This window comes from Nothobranchius furzeri, chromosome 16, assembly GCF_043380555.1.
Source record: "Nothobranchius furzeri strain GRZ-AD chromosome 16, NfurGRZ-RIMD1, whole genome shotgun sequence".
Taxonomy (NCBI): domain Eukaryota; kingdom Metazoa; phylum Chordata; class Actinopteri; order Cyprinodontiformes; family Nothobranchiidae; genus Nothobranchius; species Nothobranchius furzeri.
This window is the reverse complement of record NC_091756.1, coordinates 31,545,160-31,561,879: the sequence shown is the minus strand read 5'-3', so window position 1 is coordinate 31,561,879 and position 16,720 is coordinate 31,545,160. Positions and strand designations below refer to the sequence as shown.

The 16,720-nt window shown below is 45.0% G+C and overlaps 2 protein-coding genes across 2 annotated transcripts in view; both read left to right on the top strand.

Moving 5' to 3' along the window:
* Positions 1–1,374: 1,374 nt before the first annotated feature.
* Positions 1,375–16,720, top strand: part of med24 (mediator complex subunit 24) — a 45,239-nt gene continuing 29,893 nt past the window's right edge. The window contains exon 1 of the mRNA XM_070545542.1: positions 1,375–1,396. The gene's annotated coding sequence lies outside the window, so the exon portion shown is untranslated. The remainder of the gene's footprint in view (positions 1,397–16,720) is intronic.
* kcnj12a (potassium inwardly rectifying channel subfamily J member 12a) lies at positions 13,945–15,545 on the top strand. The gene has a single exon (XM_070545546.1). The coding sequence runs from the start codon at positions 14,091–14,093 to the stop codon at positions 15,393–15,395; it is 1,305 nt and encodes a 434-aa protein (XP_070401647.1). The 5' UTR covers positions 13,945–14,090; the 3' UTR covers positions 15,396–15,545.

Here is a 16,720-nt window from a genome sequence, read left to right as displayed (position 1 = left end):
ATGGACTCACCCATCTTGAGTCACAACAGGGAAGGCTGTTGTTGGTTTAGCATCCAGGAAACATTAGAGAACGTCTCGACTAGTATAAGCTAATTGCTAGCACTAGCAACTCCACCACATAGCAGAAGCTCCTCCAGGCTTGCGTTATTTGTGGAAATAAAGCATCCATGTTGCAAGTTAGTAGTAGAGTCACAATTCTGTCATCCAGTCTGGGGCGAGATGTCCAAATATCAGGAAATAAGACTCCAAAACCTGCCATCTGAAACTCAGCTATAATGTGGCTCACTTCTAGTTTCTGTAAATGGTGCCCCGGTATATACCCACCCAGAAAACTAAGAAGGTAATTTCCCCAGTGCAGGTTATTGCCCTCATCCATCTCCTTGTTCTTTCCTATATAAACACCAACTGTATTTCATGTAGAGTTAGCATGTGGCAACATCACATGTGACATCCCAATGTAGCAGAGTGGTAAGTTGGGCCTCAGCAGGGATATTGAAAAAAATAGATTTAACGTACAATTTTTAAGCATTTTGCACGTTAGGGGTCAGAATATAATAAAATAATGATAATATATAAAGTTTAAAAGTATATTAAACTGATGAAACGTAGTAGCTAATATGTGGATATTTATATAAAATATTCATGTTGATTACCTGTTTTTGATTAAATTCAATGATGCTCTGACTGTCTGCATGTGTTTTCTGAATGATGAATCTGTGCATCAAGTTGCTATCAACTGGTAGTGCTGTGACATGGGAGGGAGGGTGAGACAACAAGATAGGGAAAAAAGAAGAGGAGAGGAGGAGAGAAGAGAGGATGGGAGGGAGGGAGGCTGCGATTGGTGACACCACACGAAGCAGGAACAGAGAGAGAGGAGGGAGAGAGAACAGCGGTCCAACTAGATCAGATTGCAAAAGATTGATAGAGCTGCCTGGGAACATTACACTTTGTTAAGAACTGTGAAGGGAAGACTAGATGTTTTTATCTAAGTAAAGGATCGTAAGTAAGAAGACCAGCTCAAGAAACAGCCCAAAAGATGGAGATACAGAAACCCAAATTTTCCTTTGGATAGCTCTAATTAAAAGCTGTGCACCTGCTTTACAAGCCCGAGAGTGCAGTGGCAGCTTAGCCCAAAGCTTCTGGTGTGAATCGTGTGCAGGGCAGAGCTGCTTCTGGTCCATGCTGACAAAGATTCAAAGGGAGCTGCAAGGACTCAAGCAAGGATGAAGATGTTTAAAGAAAGTCTGTGCCTTCTGCTGAAGATGATGATGGAGTGGGATTCTTCAGTATTTGAGCACCTGTAGTGGTGGATCCAGAGAGAATGACTAAGTTTGGTTAATGGGAACACGGAGACAAAGAAGACATCACTCAGTTCTGGAGCCTGGTGTAGGACAAGGTAAGAAGAGGACACAAAACTTTATGTGAAAGTCTCAGCCTGACTGTCACATCGGCATCTGTCAGAGATCTGCAGCTTTACAAAGATGTAGGAGTGCTGCGTCAGGCATTCCCAGTGGTGCACATCCACAGTTGTTCCAGTTCAAGTCAATCATATAGCCAATGTTAAATTTTCATGAAGCAATTTTCTAAAGAATGCATAAACATCAGCTTGAGTTTAACTTTTCTCAAGGTTACTTTAAGATTTTACAGGCAAAAATGAAGTTTTAGTTGAGAAGGTTTGTGGGAGTTGTTTAAATTTCCTTTTACAAATGCACTAAATGAAGCTTTTTGTTACTGGTTCTGCTTTTTTCAAACGTCTGTGTTTTCTTCTATAGCTAAGACATATGATTTATTATGGTGTGCAGGTTTCTGTATAAAATTACACAATTATGCCTTTTCTGGTGTTATCATGATCTGATACTGAAAATAGGATACCAAAGGATTTAGAAGGCAAATGATAATAAAACATAAACAATAAATGAAGATGTTCAAATAATTACATTTGCTTCAAGCGTGTCATGAAAAATACTTTAATCCAAATCGTACGTTCATTAGGATGGGAAAGCAAAGTAAGATGAAACTGAAAACAATGTTACATTATCACATCCAATCTAGTTAATAGATGGTTGAATTCATGTATTTATTTAGCAAATATTCTTATTTACCTAAGTAAAATGATAAAAACCTACTTGTAGGCAAACAACCTATAACATTCAATAGATACAATAAGAAAGCACAGAAGGTTGTTGCTTTTTATGTTTATATTTGCAGGGTTGATGTTTCTCTCATTTAGACAAAATACATAATGTTAGCCTGTTGCTGTCTAATCTGGTCAACTGTGCAATCATTTTCTATAGATTTGGCAAGAATACAATAATTGTGTGTCTAAAGATTCCATAACTACAAATAGCTTTAGGGCAAAGTAATAATGTCATCAGCATATTGTAGGACTGTCAGGAGTGGATCTTCTCTGTTTCTATTATCTATTTTTAAATCGAGGTACAAAAGAAGGCAGGACAAAGTTTAGCAATATCGTTTTACAAGTCGTTAACTTCATCTTGCCTCTCATCTCATCTTCTTTTAGTTAGATTCAAAATATTAGGGCAACAAAAAAACAAGAAATTATCGATTTACAGAACCAACAAGAGGGACACAGTGAAATTTTTTTCTTGTACGGATAAATGTGATTGTAAAAAAGTCACATTAACTGGGCCTTTCCTTCACCTCTCATCCCAAAGCTGGGCTGGATCGTTGTGTCCTGAGTCACCAGGGAGAAGCTCACATGAGGGAATGATCAGTCACTGGAAACCAGGTGTTTGAACAAAGCGACAACTTCAGGTGCAGCCTGTAAAGGAAAAATGTTCTACTTGCAAAAGATGAAACCATCTGTTCCAACAGTGAGAAGACAGCATATTTTTGCTTATGTGCTATTATTCTGCTAGATCAAGGCTCGCAAACCCTGGTCCTCATCCCTGTACAGCATGTTTCAGTTGTTTCTCTGCTCCCTTAATTCAGTAATTGAATTGCCTGTTCAGTAGATCATCAAGCTCTACAGAAACCTGTTAATAACCTGCTGATTTAAATCTGGCGTGTTGGAGCAGAAACACACATAGAACATGCTGGTTATGAGATCTCGAGGACCAGGCTTGGAAAGCACTGTGCTTGTTCTGTTTTGTATAGATTTTGCCATTTAAAGTGGCAGTGTGTCGTTTCTTGCCACTAGGGGGCAGCACACAACTTTCAGGGTAGACTGTTGCTTGTTTAAAAAAACATTACGGTAAATGTTGTTACCTGTGGAGCAGGTCATGGCCTATCGTTCCATCTCTATGCTGACGATTGCCAGATTTACTCTCCATTGTGTCAGGAGAAAGGTCTCTCTATCCAGTCCTTTGTGTCCTGTCTTAACGAGGTCTTGGTTAATGGCCAACTTTCTGCATTTGAATGAGGGAAACACAGAGCTCATTGTTTTTCACCCCAATAGCAGGGCTGTGTGTCGTTATGTTGATCTCGGCCCTCTTCAAAACCAGTTGTCACCAGTTTGGGGGTGAAAATTGACGCTGGACTTAAATTTGATGCTCACATCAACTCTGTGATCCGGTCCAGTTTCTTTCTCCTGAGACGCCTTGCAAAAATCAAGCCTATGCTGTCAAGAGCCCACCTGGAGCGGGTACTCCATGCTTTTGTAATTTCTAGACTTGACTACTGCAATTCTCTCTATGCAGGGTTGTGTCAGTCATCACTGCGTCGCCTACAGGTTGTGCAGAACAGCGCAGCCAAGTTCCTGACTGGGACCAGGAAACTGGACCACATCAGTCCGGTTCTGGCCTCCCTGCACTGGCTTCTAGTTTGTTATCATTCACACTTTAAACTCCTCGCCTTTGTTTACAAGTTCTTCCAGGGTGGTGCTCCCCCCTATCTAGCCACACTCCTGAACAGACATTCCCCATCACGCGCTCTGCGCTCCTCAGACCAAGGCCTCCTCGTTGTCCCTCGGTCTAGGTGTCGTACTCGCGGGGACCGGGCTTTCTCAGTCCTAGCACTGTCACTCTAGAACCAGTTGCCACCCTCAGTTAGGCTGTCCCCATCTCTGCCAACCTTTAAGAGTCACCTAAAAACCCACCTCCTCTGCTTGGCGTTCCTTGAACGTGTTTGAATTTGGCCCTCTTTTTTGTTGATTTTATTTCCCTGTTTTCATTGGTCTCTTTATCCCTTGTTTTACCCATTTGTCTTCTACTATAATGTTTTACCTTTTTTGTAATATTTGAATTGCTTTTATTTTCGATTTATTCATCATATTTCAATTTTCTCATGTACCATGTTCAGCGCCTTGGGCTTCCCGACAGGAAGGCGCTTTATAAATAAAGCTTTGATTGATTGATTGAGAAAGGATGCAACCTCAGCGTGACTCCTCAGTCTTTGATCGTCCTTCGGTTAATTTCATCTAGAGAACGCAATGCCGACTGTAGTTTCCTGGCACTGTAGTTTCTAGATCTGCTCGAGGTCCTGCGCCTGCCGATGACGCCATCACTCTACGGCAATACCATTCAGCCAAAATATATTGATTTTTATTTCAATTGAGTTCTTTCACGTGTTTTGGAAAGAGTTTAGCATTTTTCTGGACATCGAATCCTCCAAAATACAAGCAAAAACGTTTTCATTAAACTTCCAATTACACACCATCTCTGTAGTGTTAATGCGGTGCAGCATTCAATAGGAGATCACCTGAGACCATTTGAGTTCACCTGGTGAGCTAAAGGAAAATACAGACACCTGAGCCTCTGACATTCCTTCACAATGGCTGTGGGGGGTGGTCCGGGGTCTTAAATCCTCAGCTCAGTTTTTTGAATGCTTTTTCTTGAGTTGAACATAACTCTCCCACAGGGCTTCATCTCCATTGTTCCTCCCAATCCCTTCCCATTATTTTTGGCCATCCAATTATTTATTCTATTCAGCCTAATCAGCAGCAAGCTTATCCTCTCCTCCCAACGCCGAAGAACAGACAGCACAGGGGTCACTAAAGGATGTTCAAGAAACAAAAGTGCAAGTCTGTTTCTTTGGTGCGGGCTATGTGTGCTTTTCAGCATCTCACCATCTGGGTGGTGGGTTTGTGCACTACTGTAGTATTTAATGAATGAACAACTTCTCATTCCTAAAAATAACCACCAAATCTGAGTTGGAATTACGAGGACTAACACTTGATGCAAACCGTCATCACACCCTCATTGTGACACTAATATTTAGCTGCAGCTTTTAGTAAATAATCACCTGTTGTGGGATAATCACATCCAGTGTGATTAAACAATTTTAATAGTGACGCTGGGGTGGGGGTGGGGTGTGTGTGTGTGTGTGTGTGTGGGGGGGGGGGGGGGTCCAGTTTGTTAGACTAAGTTGAATTATTTCAGTTTTGTTCCGTAGTTCACTGAACTACTAAATACATGCTGGCTCTTTACCAACTTATTTATTAAAATTTTCACTCAAATAATAACATTTTGAAAAATAAATAAATTATATCAATCCAAAACATTTATTTACATTTTTAAAAGCACCTATACACACGCCTCTTGGTAGCTGGTTTGAAGAGCTTTCTGTGTTTTAACATAGATGTTTTCTTTCTCTTTAGGATTTAAAAACTCTTATAATTACTCCATTATTCACAAAGGAGTTTTACTTTTTATTCAACAGATGAGCGACACTACTATAGGGATGCTCAGGTTGTGTGGAGGCTGTAAAGCATATCATACAGACAGTCAGTGTAGTACACGTGTTTGCTCTCAGTAGTATGATAGAGCCCGCCTGTTCTGATGGGTGATCCAAGGTGAACAAGTTTAGCTAACCTGACTGAGTGAAAGTCACATATTTATGTAATCAGAGGAAGTAAAACAGCAATGTATTAATTTTAGCATCAGCAGATGTTTCCTCCTCTGGGACTGTAGTGTCATATTGTCAAAAGATCTTTGGAGGTGTAAAAATAGCAGCTTTAGCTACAGCACGTTTTTCTGATGTGGGTGCTCGTTTTGACCCCAAGGGATGGTATTAATCTGTGGCTTCTGATCGAGAGAGCTTCCACCTGGAAGACTGCGAGTGAGATTTGGTGTGTGGCAGTCAGGGAGGAGGGCACTCGGGATTTGGGAGCACACACGAGTGAACGGTTGGGTCTTCAGGGTCCACATCAGACAGGCAGCAACGTGTTTACATGATCCGAGCTTTCTGCACCCTGGGGATGATAGTCCATGTCCCATGAGGGGAACTTCTTGATCCCATGAACATGCAGCACATCGGTCATGTTATCACCTGAAGGAAGTTCTGACATAATACACAAACTTCTGAGAAAAGCATTGGGACATGCATCAGCCATCTGGCTGCATTTTTGTAAGCTAACATTCTTGTATGTAATTACAGATAAAGGAGGGCATTAGACGTGTAAAATCCACTTTCCCCTTGTAGAACACCATGGGAAGGACTTTGCTGCATCCTGCATGATTAATAACACTGCAAATTTTACAGAATGGGGTCAAATAAATTAAGTCCTCTCTCTGTTTCTGTTTGCAGCATCTGGAATCTCACATCCGATCAGTGGCAGACACACAAGTCCCTTAGGAGCAAAAGTGCACTCAACCCGCTCTAATATAAAATATGTAAAGACGGGACAATGGTGGACTGTGAGAGGACAGATCGAGGAGCACAGCTTGTGTGTTATAATATGTGTGATAACTTCACAGCATGCTGCTGATGGACTATTAATACAACCAAGACATGCTGAAAATTAACATGCGACAGCCTTCTCTATTTTGATGGAAATATGATCAAACTTTTCATTAAAAAAATAAAAGCAAGCCTCACGTGAGCAGTGACTTGCCATTTTGAAAATCTAGCGTTTGATAGGAAATGAATTAATCTTTTGTCCTAATTTTATGATTTAAAACACAGAGAGGGGAGCCCGTTTGATATAAGTGGCTGAGCTGTGAGGCGAGCTCTTCACTTTCTCAGCTGACATCAAAAGACAGGAGGACTCTTCAATTTGGATTAACGAGATTTTGTGCCATGATGATAAAAGAGCAAGACTGGCTAGAGAAGGAGTGAAGTAGCCACAGAGACTCAATCTATACAAGCACTTAAATGGATACTATGCAGTTTTGGCATGCTTTAACACCCCCTAGTGTCCATTTTGAATCCCTCTGCCACGCTGTGAGCCCGTAGTTTCAAACCAGCTGATCACATATTCAAGTTATACTTACAAGCACATGATCACGATGTCTGCATCCACTTAGAAGCATTCTTTTTCTCTGAGCTTTTGTCATTCAGAAAACGATTTCCCAATGTTGATTTTTGTTTGACCACTCTTTTGGTCTATTTTGTTTAATCGGATAAAGGTTTACTTTGGGTGTTCCTCAATGTCAAGGCGCCTGGCCTTGCAAGGCGATGTCCTGCTAGGCCAAGTGCTTTGCTTACGAGGAAATTGTCCTTCCTTGGTCAAAGAAAACAGTTAAATGGAACAGACATGCATCACGTGACCGCGAAGGTCACGTCACATGATGTGACACGTGACATAAAAGTTTCAAAATAAATGTATAATGAGGCTTTCACTTTTTAAATTGTGTATATATTGGTGAAATCAAATATGTAAGCAAGTTACTACCCACTAACCACCGAAGCTGCAACTACTAAGTAACTAACCAACTATAGATAACTGCTTTGGATATAAAAAAAAAAAACAGATAAACTGTAGATATCAGCCCGATAACTACAATTAGTTGACATACATTTAAACTGGAAATTTGAAGTAGCTGCTGGCTCCTGATCCGCCATCTGTTTGAAAATACTGCAGTGTATTCTTGGAAATGTTTGATCAAGGTCAGGTTAAAAGGTACCTCCCGTATATCCTTGCTCAGCTAGCTAAACGGCTAACAAACGAACAGACACCTTGGTAGAACATGAACATTGGAACATGCCTTGGTGGTTCCTAATGACGTATCTCTAGGCAACCTGAGCGGGTACAAGACATCAAGGCGAGGTTCCTTGACATTGAGAAACACCCCCCTTTGGAGGCTTCACCATGGTGAACATGATACAATAGACGCCGACCATATCTAACTTGTCTGTTAGGAACACTCCTGTGGAGTTCTGGATGTAAAAATAACAGAAATGTTCCGGCAGTGGAAGTGTAGCGTTCCTTCTGTCTCCCTGATGGGTGGGGTTTTTACAAGCAAAGCTCTGGTCTCCGAGAGAGAGAATGTAAGACCTGCCCTTCCGGTCCGTCAGGCAGCGTTACCTTGTGCAGCATTTTACAAACAGGAAATAAGGGCGGAGTTAGACACAGATTGGGGGTGACTTGTTATTTAAGTAATCTGAAAGCTGATAATGATTCATTCTCACCTCTGGGTCAGTGCCTGGAAAGCACATCTGGTTAGAGTCTAAAATGCTATGTTTTTAAGTAAGGACTAAGTCCACTGAGAAACCATTATTTACTTGTTATTTTTAAAATATGGTCTCTTTGAGTTTAACATGCAAGCTGAACATGAAAAGTCTTCTACCCCTATTTCCTGCAGTAGCCATGAGGAAATGCTTAAATTAGAAAAGCCAGTCAATTTTACGTCAAATAAAAAAATTGCATTCATGGAGGTGTATTGGCTTCAGATGGGGAAGGCTGTTTTGCATCCAGAAGAGAGCAGAACACGTCTCGACCAGTAGAAGCTAACCGTTAGCATTAGGAATGTTGGTTACGTATTGTAACCCCAGATTCTATGAGTCTAGTCGCAGCCCTTAAGCTAGCTGCTATTGGAAGGATGATCTCAGCATCAGCCAATCATGAAGAGCTTAAGTGTACGCCCACCAATGATGGGCACCCCTGTGGGTATATGAGTGGAGCGACTCCACTGTTCGCCTCCGATGGCTCTTGGTCCTAACAGAACCAGTGGGGCCAGTGGCTTAAGGGCTGCGACTAGACTCATAGAATCTGGGGTTACAATACGTAACCAACATTCTATTTTGTCTAGTCTTAGCCCTTAAGCTAGCTGCTCTTGGAATAATGCGCAGCTGGATGGGTTTACGCCACACTGGTTAGCTCAACCAATGGACACACCCAGCATGTCTCCTTTTAGCGAGGGTCGCTCAGCCTTAGCCAGGGCTTTAAAGGCTGAGGCAGCCAGAGAGAAGAGTGGGGCTCCCACTAAAAATATCATCCACAAGAGGATGAAATTCATTCAGGTAGGGCTGATGTGGTGCCATAATGCTTTCACTTAGCCTGCTGAGGTCCAAGCACTGAACGAGTGATGGATCCTGGAGACACATCTCGTAAATAATAACGAGTAAAGGAACAGGGTGAAGCCCATGAAGCAGCCTAACAAATGTCTTCCATCGACACACCACAGTGGAGCGCCATAGAAGAGGAAATCCCTCTGGCTGAGTGAGATCTGAGTGTCTCAGGAGGATCCCGCCCTGATGATGTGTAAGTGAGTGAAATGGCGTCACACAGCCAGTGTGAAAGACGCTGGGTCGACAGCGCTTGCCCAAGGGAAGAATCTCTGTAGTGCACAAACAGGCTTTGTGAGTCACTGAGAGGGCGGTTAGGTCGCTCACTCTCTTGACTAATGCCAGTGCCAGCAGCAAGGCAGTTTTGAGTGACAGGAACTTGAGTGAGACCTGGTCCTAGGGTTCAAATGGGGCTTCAGATAAGCCGCGCAGAACCACCGTTAGGTCCCACTGAGGAAATAGTGGGCAGGACACAGGTCTGTTCCTTCTGAAACCTTTTAGAAAACGTTTTGTGATGGGATGATTGAAAACAGATCTATCTCCAAAACCCTGGTGACAGGATGAGATAGCTGCAGCATATGTTTTAATAGTGCTGAATGCGAGGCCTCTGTCCATCAGCATCTGCAGAAACAATAGGACATCTGCCAGCTGGCAGGAGAGCGCTTGAACATTCTGCTCTGTGCACCATTTCTGGAAAGCTGCCCATTTAGCAGCATAAGATGTGACGGTAGAAGGCGCCTGCAAACTCTTAATCGTGGCGGCGACCACATCACGCGGCAGCCCAGAAGCCTCTAAGCGTGACTGCTCAGTGGCCAGACCCACAGCCATTGTCCTATTTCCGGAGGATGTTTGATTATCCCATCTGCCTGGAGAAGGGCGTCCGCCCTCCACGGAAGCCTCCACGGGGAGCCGGACACTAGCGCTTGCAGGCCTGGAAACCATGACACGGACAAGCGTCTGGGAGCTACCAGAATTACTGAGAGCTATTCTGACCGAACTCGGTCCAGGAGACGGGGAATCAGTGGGACAGGCGGAAACGCATACAGGAGCATCTGAGTCCAGGGCTGGTATGAGATGGCGTCCGCCCCGAGTGGGGGGTGGTCCCGGGGACTCAGAGAAAACTACAGGCGACACTGAGCGTTTTCGCGAGCCTCGATCAGATCCACAGAGGGTTCCCCGAACTTGATCCAGATCTGTGATAGTGCGGGATGCAGACGCCAGTCGGAGTCGCGGGGTCCCCCTCTTGACAGGATGTATGCTGCTAGATTCAGGACCCCCGGAATGTAGGTGGCTTTGATGGACAGCAGGTGGACATGTGCCCAACACAGTAAATCTGTGGCTACGCGCAATAGTGGGAGGTATCGAACTCCCTCTTGGCGATTTATGCAGGCTGCCGCCACCTGGTTGTCTGTGTGAACTTCGACATGACGGCCCTCGAGAAGGTCAGCAAAGTGTCTGATCGCATTCTTCACTGTCATAAGCTCCAACACATTTATGTGCTCTTGCGTGTGGGAGGGCCAGCGCTCTGCCACCGTATGGGACAAGCACGTGCCCCCCCATTCCAACAGTGACGCATCCGTAAACACAGATACGTGTGACGTAGGACGTCCGATGGGAACCCCTTGTGAAAGGATGCAGAGATTGCCCCAGTGAGCGAGGTCCCCACACACTGAAGAGAGAACCCTCAGCATACATCTCTTCTGACGTATCGGGTGTACCCAGAGGCAGATGAACCAACGCTGTAGGCGTGCGTCTCGTGTGCAGTAAACCTAACGGCACCACAGCGTGGGCTGCAGCCATCATGCCCAGAAGTTTCATGACTAACAGGGCTCTCACGATCTTGCGGGGTTGCACGCGGGAGATCACCGTGGTGAGATATGCCGCTCTCGCCGGAGACAAACGTGTTCTCATTAAGGAGGCATTCAGCTTCACCCCGAGAAACACAATCGACTGGGATGGAAGGATGGAGCTCTTTTCCCAGTTTATGGAAAACCCCACGGTTGACAGATGCTCTATTAACTTCCTGGTTTGCTCTGACGCCTCGTCCTTGGACCGGGCGCATAGGAGCAGATCGTCCAGGTAAAATAAAACCCTCTTTCCCACCGTGCACAACGGCTGCAGAGTGGTCTCCAGACATTTGGAGAAGGTGCGCGGGGCTAGTGAGTAGCCGAAAGGGAGACGATTGAACTGGTATTGAACTCCCTTGAATGAAAAGCGCAGGAACTTCCGATGTTTGGGAATTACTGGGATGTGGAAGTATGCATCTTTCAGGTCTATTGACGTTAACCAGTCCCCGGAGCGTACGTATTCTAGGACTTGCCTCATTGTTAACATATGGAAATGCATCACTGCTATGGAGCAGTTGAACAGGGAAAGGTCGAGAATTGGTCTCATTCCTCCCGACTTCTTCGGTACTACAAAGTAGTGGGAGTAGAAGCCTGAGAGCTCTTGTCCGCGAGGAACATGGGAAATGGCGTCCTTGGACTAAAGTTCCCGCAGCTCCAGCTCCAGGGCCTGAGATTGTTCCTGTGACGTGAACGTCGTCTCCACGATCCCGTCGAAGGGAGGAGGAGCGGACTGAAAATGGAGTGTGTGACCGCAATGAATGGTGTCCGATATCCATTTGCTCATGAGACAAAGGCGGCGCCATTCTTGCGCGCATTCCGACAGCGGACGCGTGTTCGAGGTCACGTGAACGACGTCTGAGGACTGGGTTTGCGCCCTTACTGTCGTTGCTTGCACCAGAGAACTGGGAGCGACCCATGGAGAGCTACGCTCGAAAGGGCGAGTGTGAAACAGCTGGAAAAGGCTGATCCGCACCGCGGAGCGTGGAGTCCAAAGATAAAGGATGAGTGGGAGCCGTGCTTGTGCATGGGGTTGACACTGTGTCGCCGCGCGTGGACCAGGTCTCGCACCGTGGCTGACAGTTCAGCTGTCTTCTGAGCCCTCTCGATGACGCTCCTAAGATGGGGACCAAACAGAACGTCAGAGGTGATGGGGCCTTCCAGCATCTCCCTGTGCAGGTGTTCAGGAATGGAGGGCAGGGCCTTGAGTCACAAGACCCGCTGGATAAGGGTCTGCCAGGCAGCAATGTGAGCAGAACCGGTGAGTACAGCAGCGCACAGATTGAGAATGGCATCAGCAGTTTTAGTAATGATGGTTTTTGACTCGTCAGGAGCGTCAAGCTCTTCCACCATTTTGGAAACGCCAAAGACAAGAAGGGCGATGTTATTTCCTGCAGCGCCGGTCTGGAAGGCGCACTGGTGTGCGCGATCAGTGAGCCGCGTCAGCAGCTGGTCATGCTTAGAAGCGGGAACTGCTCGTGGGCCAGCGATGTGGTTCTTGGCGCCAAACAGCGAGGCCAAGTCCGGCTCCAGTGGAGGAACGGAAGGCCAGCCTTGGTCGGAGAAGCCCTCGACCTTGATAATGGGCGCATATGTGGAAATTGGCGCCTTGAGCTTAGCAGGTTCGGAGAAGGCAGCGGACCAGCAGCTCATGGCAGCGGGGAAGTGCGGCCAGATGGGGTCTGGACAGCGCGTCTGTGTTGCCCCGAAAATTCCCCCCAAATCATCTGCTTCAGGCGAAGCCGGTTCTGGCATGGCTAGCCCCTTGCGGACCGCAGTCGCAGAGATGATGGCAGGCAGCTCCTGGAGCAGTGCTCTAACTGCTGGCAGGGAGGAGCGAGAAGTCAGTGGAGCAGAAGGACCCGCTGAGCGAGGCTCTTCGACCTCCGTGTTGTCCAGGAGGGAAGAAGGGCTATGGCAACCAGCCTCGTCGTACTCCTCACTGTCGATGACATCGTCCAGTCGGTTGAAGCCAGCCGGCTCCTGGTTGACGTTGAAGAACTGTAAGGCCATGTCCAGCGAGTACGTGTCAGCCATCGGAAATTCCTTGTCGTCGGCGGGGGTGAAGTACTCGACCCGGCGAATCTTTTCAGCCACGGGCAGAGCGGCACAAAACGGGCACGAGGCCTGGGGGGTCAAGGCAAGGCCAGCGTGATGAGCCCCGAGACAGACCTCACACTTGGCGTGCAGGTCGCCACTGGAGATGGAGCCCATCTGGCAGGCCGGGCAGATCCTGGCATCGCTGGACATGGTAGGTGAGTAGAATGCTTCTTGGATAATTGCTCTTTAAAGGAAGCTCTTAAGCTTGGCTTGAAGAGATAACGGAGGCAAATAGTGGAGTCGCTCCACTTATATACCCACAGGGGTGCCCACCATTGGTGGGCGTACATTTAAGCTCTTCATGATTGGCTGATGCTGAGATCATCCTTCCAATAGCAGCTAGCTTAAGGGCTATGACTAGACGAAATAAAACGCCACCACATGGTAGAAATCCTCCAGGCTTGTGTTATTTGTGGAGATAAAACATTCACATTGCAGAGAAAACAGAGTTCGTGGTAGAGTTGCGTTGGTGTTAGCCAATCAGGTGAAATGCCAGAATATCAGGAAATAAGATGCCGAATCTGTTTACAGCTTATCTCTCCTCTGGCTCATTTCTAGTTCCCAAAACAGGAGCGCAGGAGCTTTTTTTCCCCACAGAAATTGTTTCACAAGGCATTCATTTAGAGATTGCTGCAAATGCATTAAAAAATTCTTGAACTTGGTCTTTAACTACTCTCAAATTTTTAGATGTGCTGCATTGACTGATTTATTTTCTTCTCTTTAAAAAAATTGTTGGATGACGTTTAACAGACTGTGTGTGTGTGAGCTAATCTTCATGACACTCAAACATGTTCTCTCCCCTCTGCAGGGCCTGGATTCATGCTCAAAGCTCCCACCCTGCTGCCTAAATGAGGCACTAAAATGTGGCTAAGCCAGTGATCAAGCTGTGAGGGGCCTTGATCACAGCCTCCAAGACTGCCCTTCTGCTCAAACTCTGCAGCTGAAGGTGACGTCACGAGCATGAGTGTGGGCAAAATCAACCGCTACAGCATTGTGTCTTCAGAGGAAGAGGGGCTCCGCCTCACTACCATGCATGGCATGAACGGCTTTGGCAACGGCAAGATACACACACGCCGCAAGTGCCGCAATCGCTTTGTGAAGAAGAACGGCCAGTGCAATGTGCAGTTTGCCAATATGGACGACAAGTCACAGCGCTACATGGCTGACATCTTCACCACGTGTGTTGACATTCGCTGGCGGTGGATGTTGGTAGTTTTTACTCTTGTGTTTGTTATGTCTTGGCTGGCCTTTGGACTGGCCTTTTGGGTCATTGCTTTACTGCATGGGGATCTGGATAACCCAGCTGGAGATGACAACTTCACCCCGTGTGTGCTCCAGGTCAATGGATTTGTGGCTGCCTTTCTATTCTCCATTGAAACACAGTCTACTATTGGTTACGGCTACCGCTGTGTGACTGAGGAGTGCCCAGTGGCAGTTTTCATGGTGGTCTTCCAGTCAATTGTAGGCTGCATCATTGATTGCTTCATGATTGGTGCAATAATGGCTAAAATGGCAAGACCTAAGAAGCGAGCACAGACACTCCTGTTTAGCCACAATGCTGTCATTGCCATGCGAGATGGAAAGTTGTGTCTCATGTGGAGGGTTGGGAATCTTCGCAAGAGCCACATCGTAGAGGCCCACGTCAGAGCACAGCTCATCAAACCCCGGATCACTGATGAAGGGGAATATATTCCTCTAGATCAGATAGATATTAATGTTGGTTTTGACAAAGGATTGGACAGAATTTTTTTGGTTTCACCTATCACTATTCTCCACGAGATAGATGAGGAGAGTCCCCTTTTTGGGATCAGCAAACAGGACTTGGAAACGTCAGACTTTGAGATTGTCGTCATTCTGGAGGGGATGGTCGAAGCGACAGCCATGACCACGCAGGCTCGCAGCTCCTACCTGGCATCTGAGATCCTTTGGGGTCACAGGTTTGAGCCAGTCCTGTTCGAGGAGAAGAACCTGTACAAGGTGGATTACTCTCACTTTCACAAAACCTATGAGGTGCCGTCCACCCCACGGTGCAGTGCCAAGGACATGGTGGAGAACAAGTTCCTAGTCCCCAGCTCTAACACCTTCTGCTATGAAAATGAGCTGGCCTTCCTAAACCGTGATGATGAGGAAGAGGAGGACATGGGTGGTGGGAGCAGGGTGCTGGCAAATCTCAGTCCAGACAGGAACAGCCGACATGAGTTTGAACGCTTACAGACAACCAGGGCCATAGATCAAAGGTCATATCGTAGGGAGTCAGAGATATGACCCCAACTTAATGACCAATAGGTGTCAGAAGAACAAACTTAAACAAGTGTAAAATGCAGAGCAATGCAAAGTGCCATAGGAAGACACAACTATAGTAAGAGCCTGGAAAAGAAATGTAATCAAAAAAAGGAACATTACTTAGGGAATGTGGAAATGCAAGGATGCACAGGTTAGATGTTGGGTGAAAACAAGAAAAATCTTCTTCCTTCACAAAAACTTGAATGTTTTTTCACTTGGTCATTTTGAGTTCAGAGTGTTTAATACTAGTTCATCGACAGCTACTAGGACAGAACCTTATTATAAGTCTTAGATGTAAATACATTTCTTAGATAAGCTGTTTTGTGTGCAGTAGCATCTCTAAAACTGCACCCTGGATAACTATAAGCAGCTCTTTCAATGTGTTATTTACCACAAATCATGGAGTTATAAGTCTCCTCCCAAGATCAGCTGGTAGTGGTGTAATTTGCTGGACAAACACAAACCAGATGCAGCTTCCAAACACAATGAGCCATGACATGTTTAAATACTTGATTTTAAAATTTAGGTCCCAAAAGACAACATTTTAAAAGGGAAAAGATGCAAAATTAAAAAAAAGCACTTTGATTATTATGAAGAATGTATTACAAAGAAACTGTATGAACCCTCTGTTAAAAATCACTTAATGCCTCTTACAAGCCATCAATGTCATGACTAAGCTGCTGTAAAGCTAAAGCTACACAGAGATTACAGGGTGACCTGAAGCACTAATCAACAATAAACAACCTAAATGCAAAGGTACAAAATACGAGTTTGTGTCCATAAAGAAAAAACAAAACAAAAGAGCAGGGTTACCTTTGGAAGGCATCAAGCTAACTCTAACCTATATGCTAGAAGTCATGAAGTCGTTTTATTTCACATGGAAATTAGAACAAACTAATCACACAATGTGTGCATTTGCTGTCTTCAAATGTTAATCTATGCATATTCCCATTTCAGGGGACACCGTCTAAAATTATGTTAAACAAAGCTTTAATCTAATGTTTGGAGTGAGGGAAAAAATGGAAATCAAATTCCGAAAATTGCTGCTTTCTTTGTCAGATGTGTTCAAAATCTAGTTGAATGAAAAATTATTTCCAAATTCTTTCTTTGCAAAGTTTAATAATAATAAAATGTAATGATGATAAATAAATAATAATGAGTTTATTTAGTCTGGCCAGGCTATTTAAAATCAATTTTAAAAAAGAAGGTTACAAAAAGAAAGAACCATGTAGAGTAAACTGGAAGATCTCAACATTTTCACAACTGTTTTTCAAACAATCAAAGAAAAAAAAATGTGCAAAGCCCTA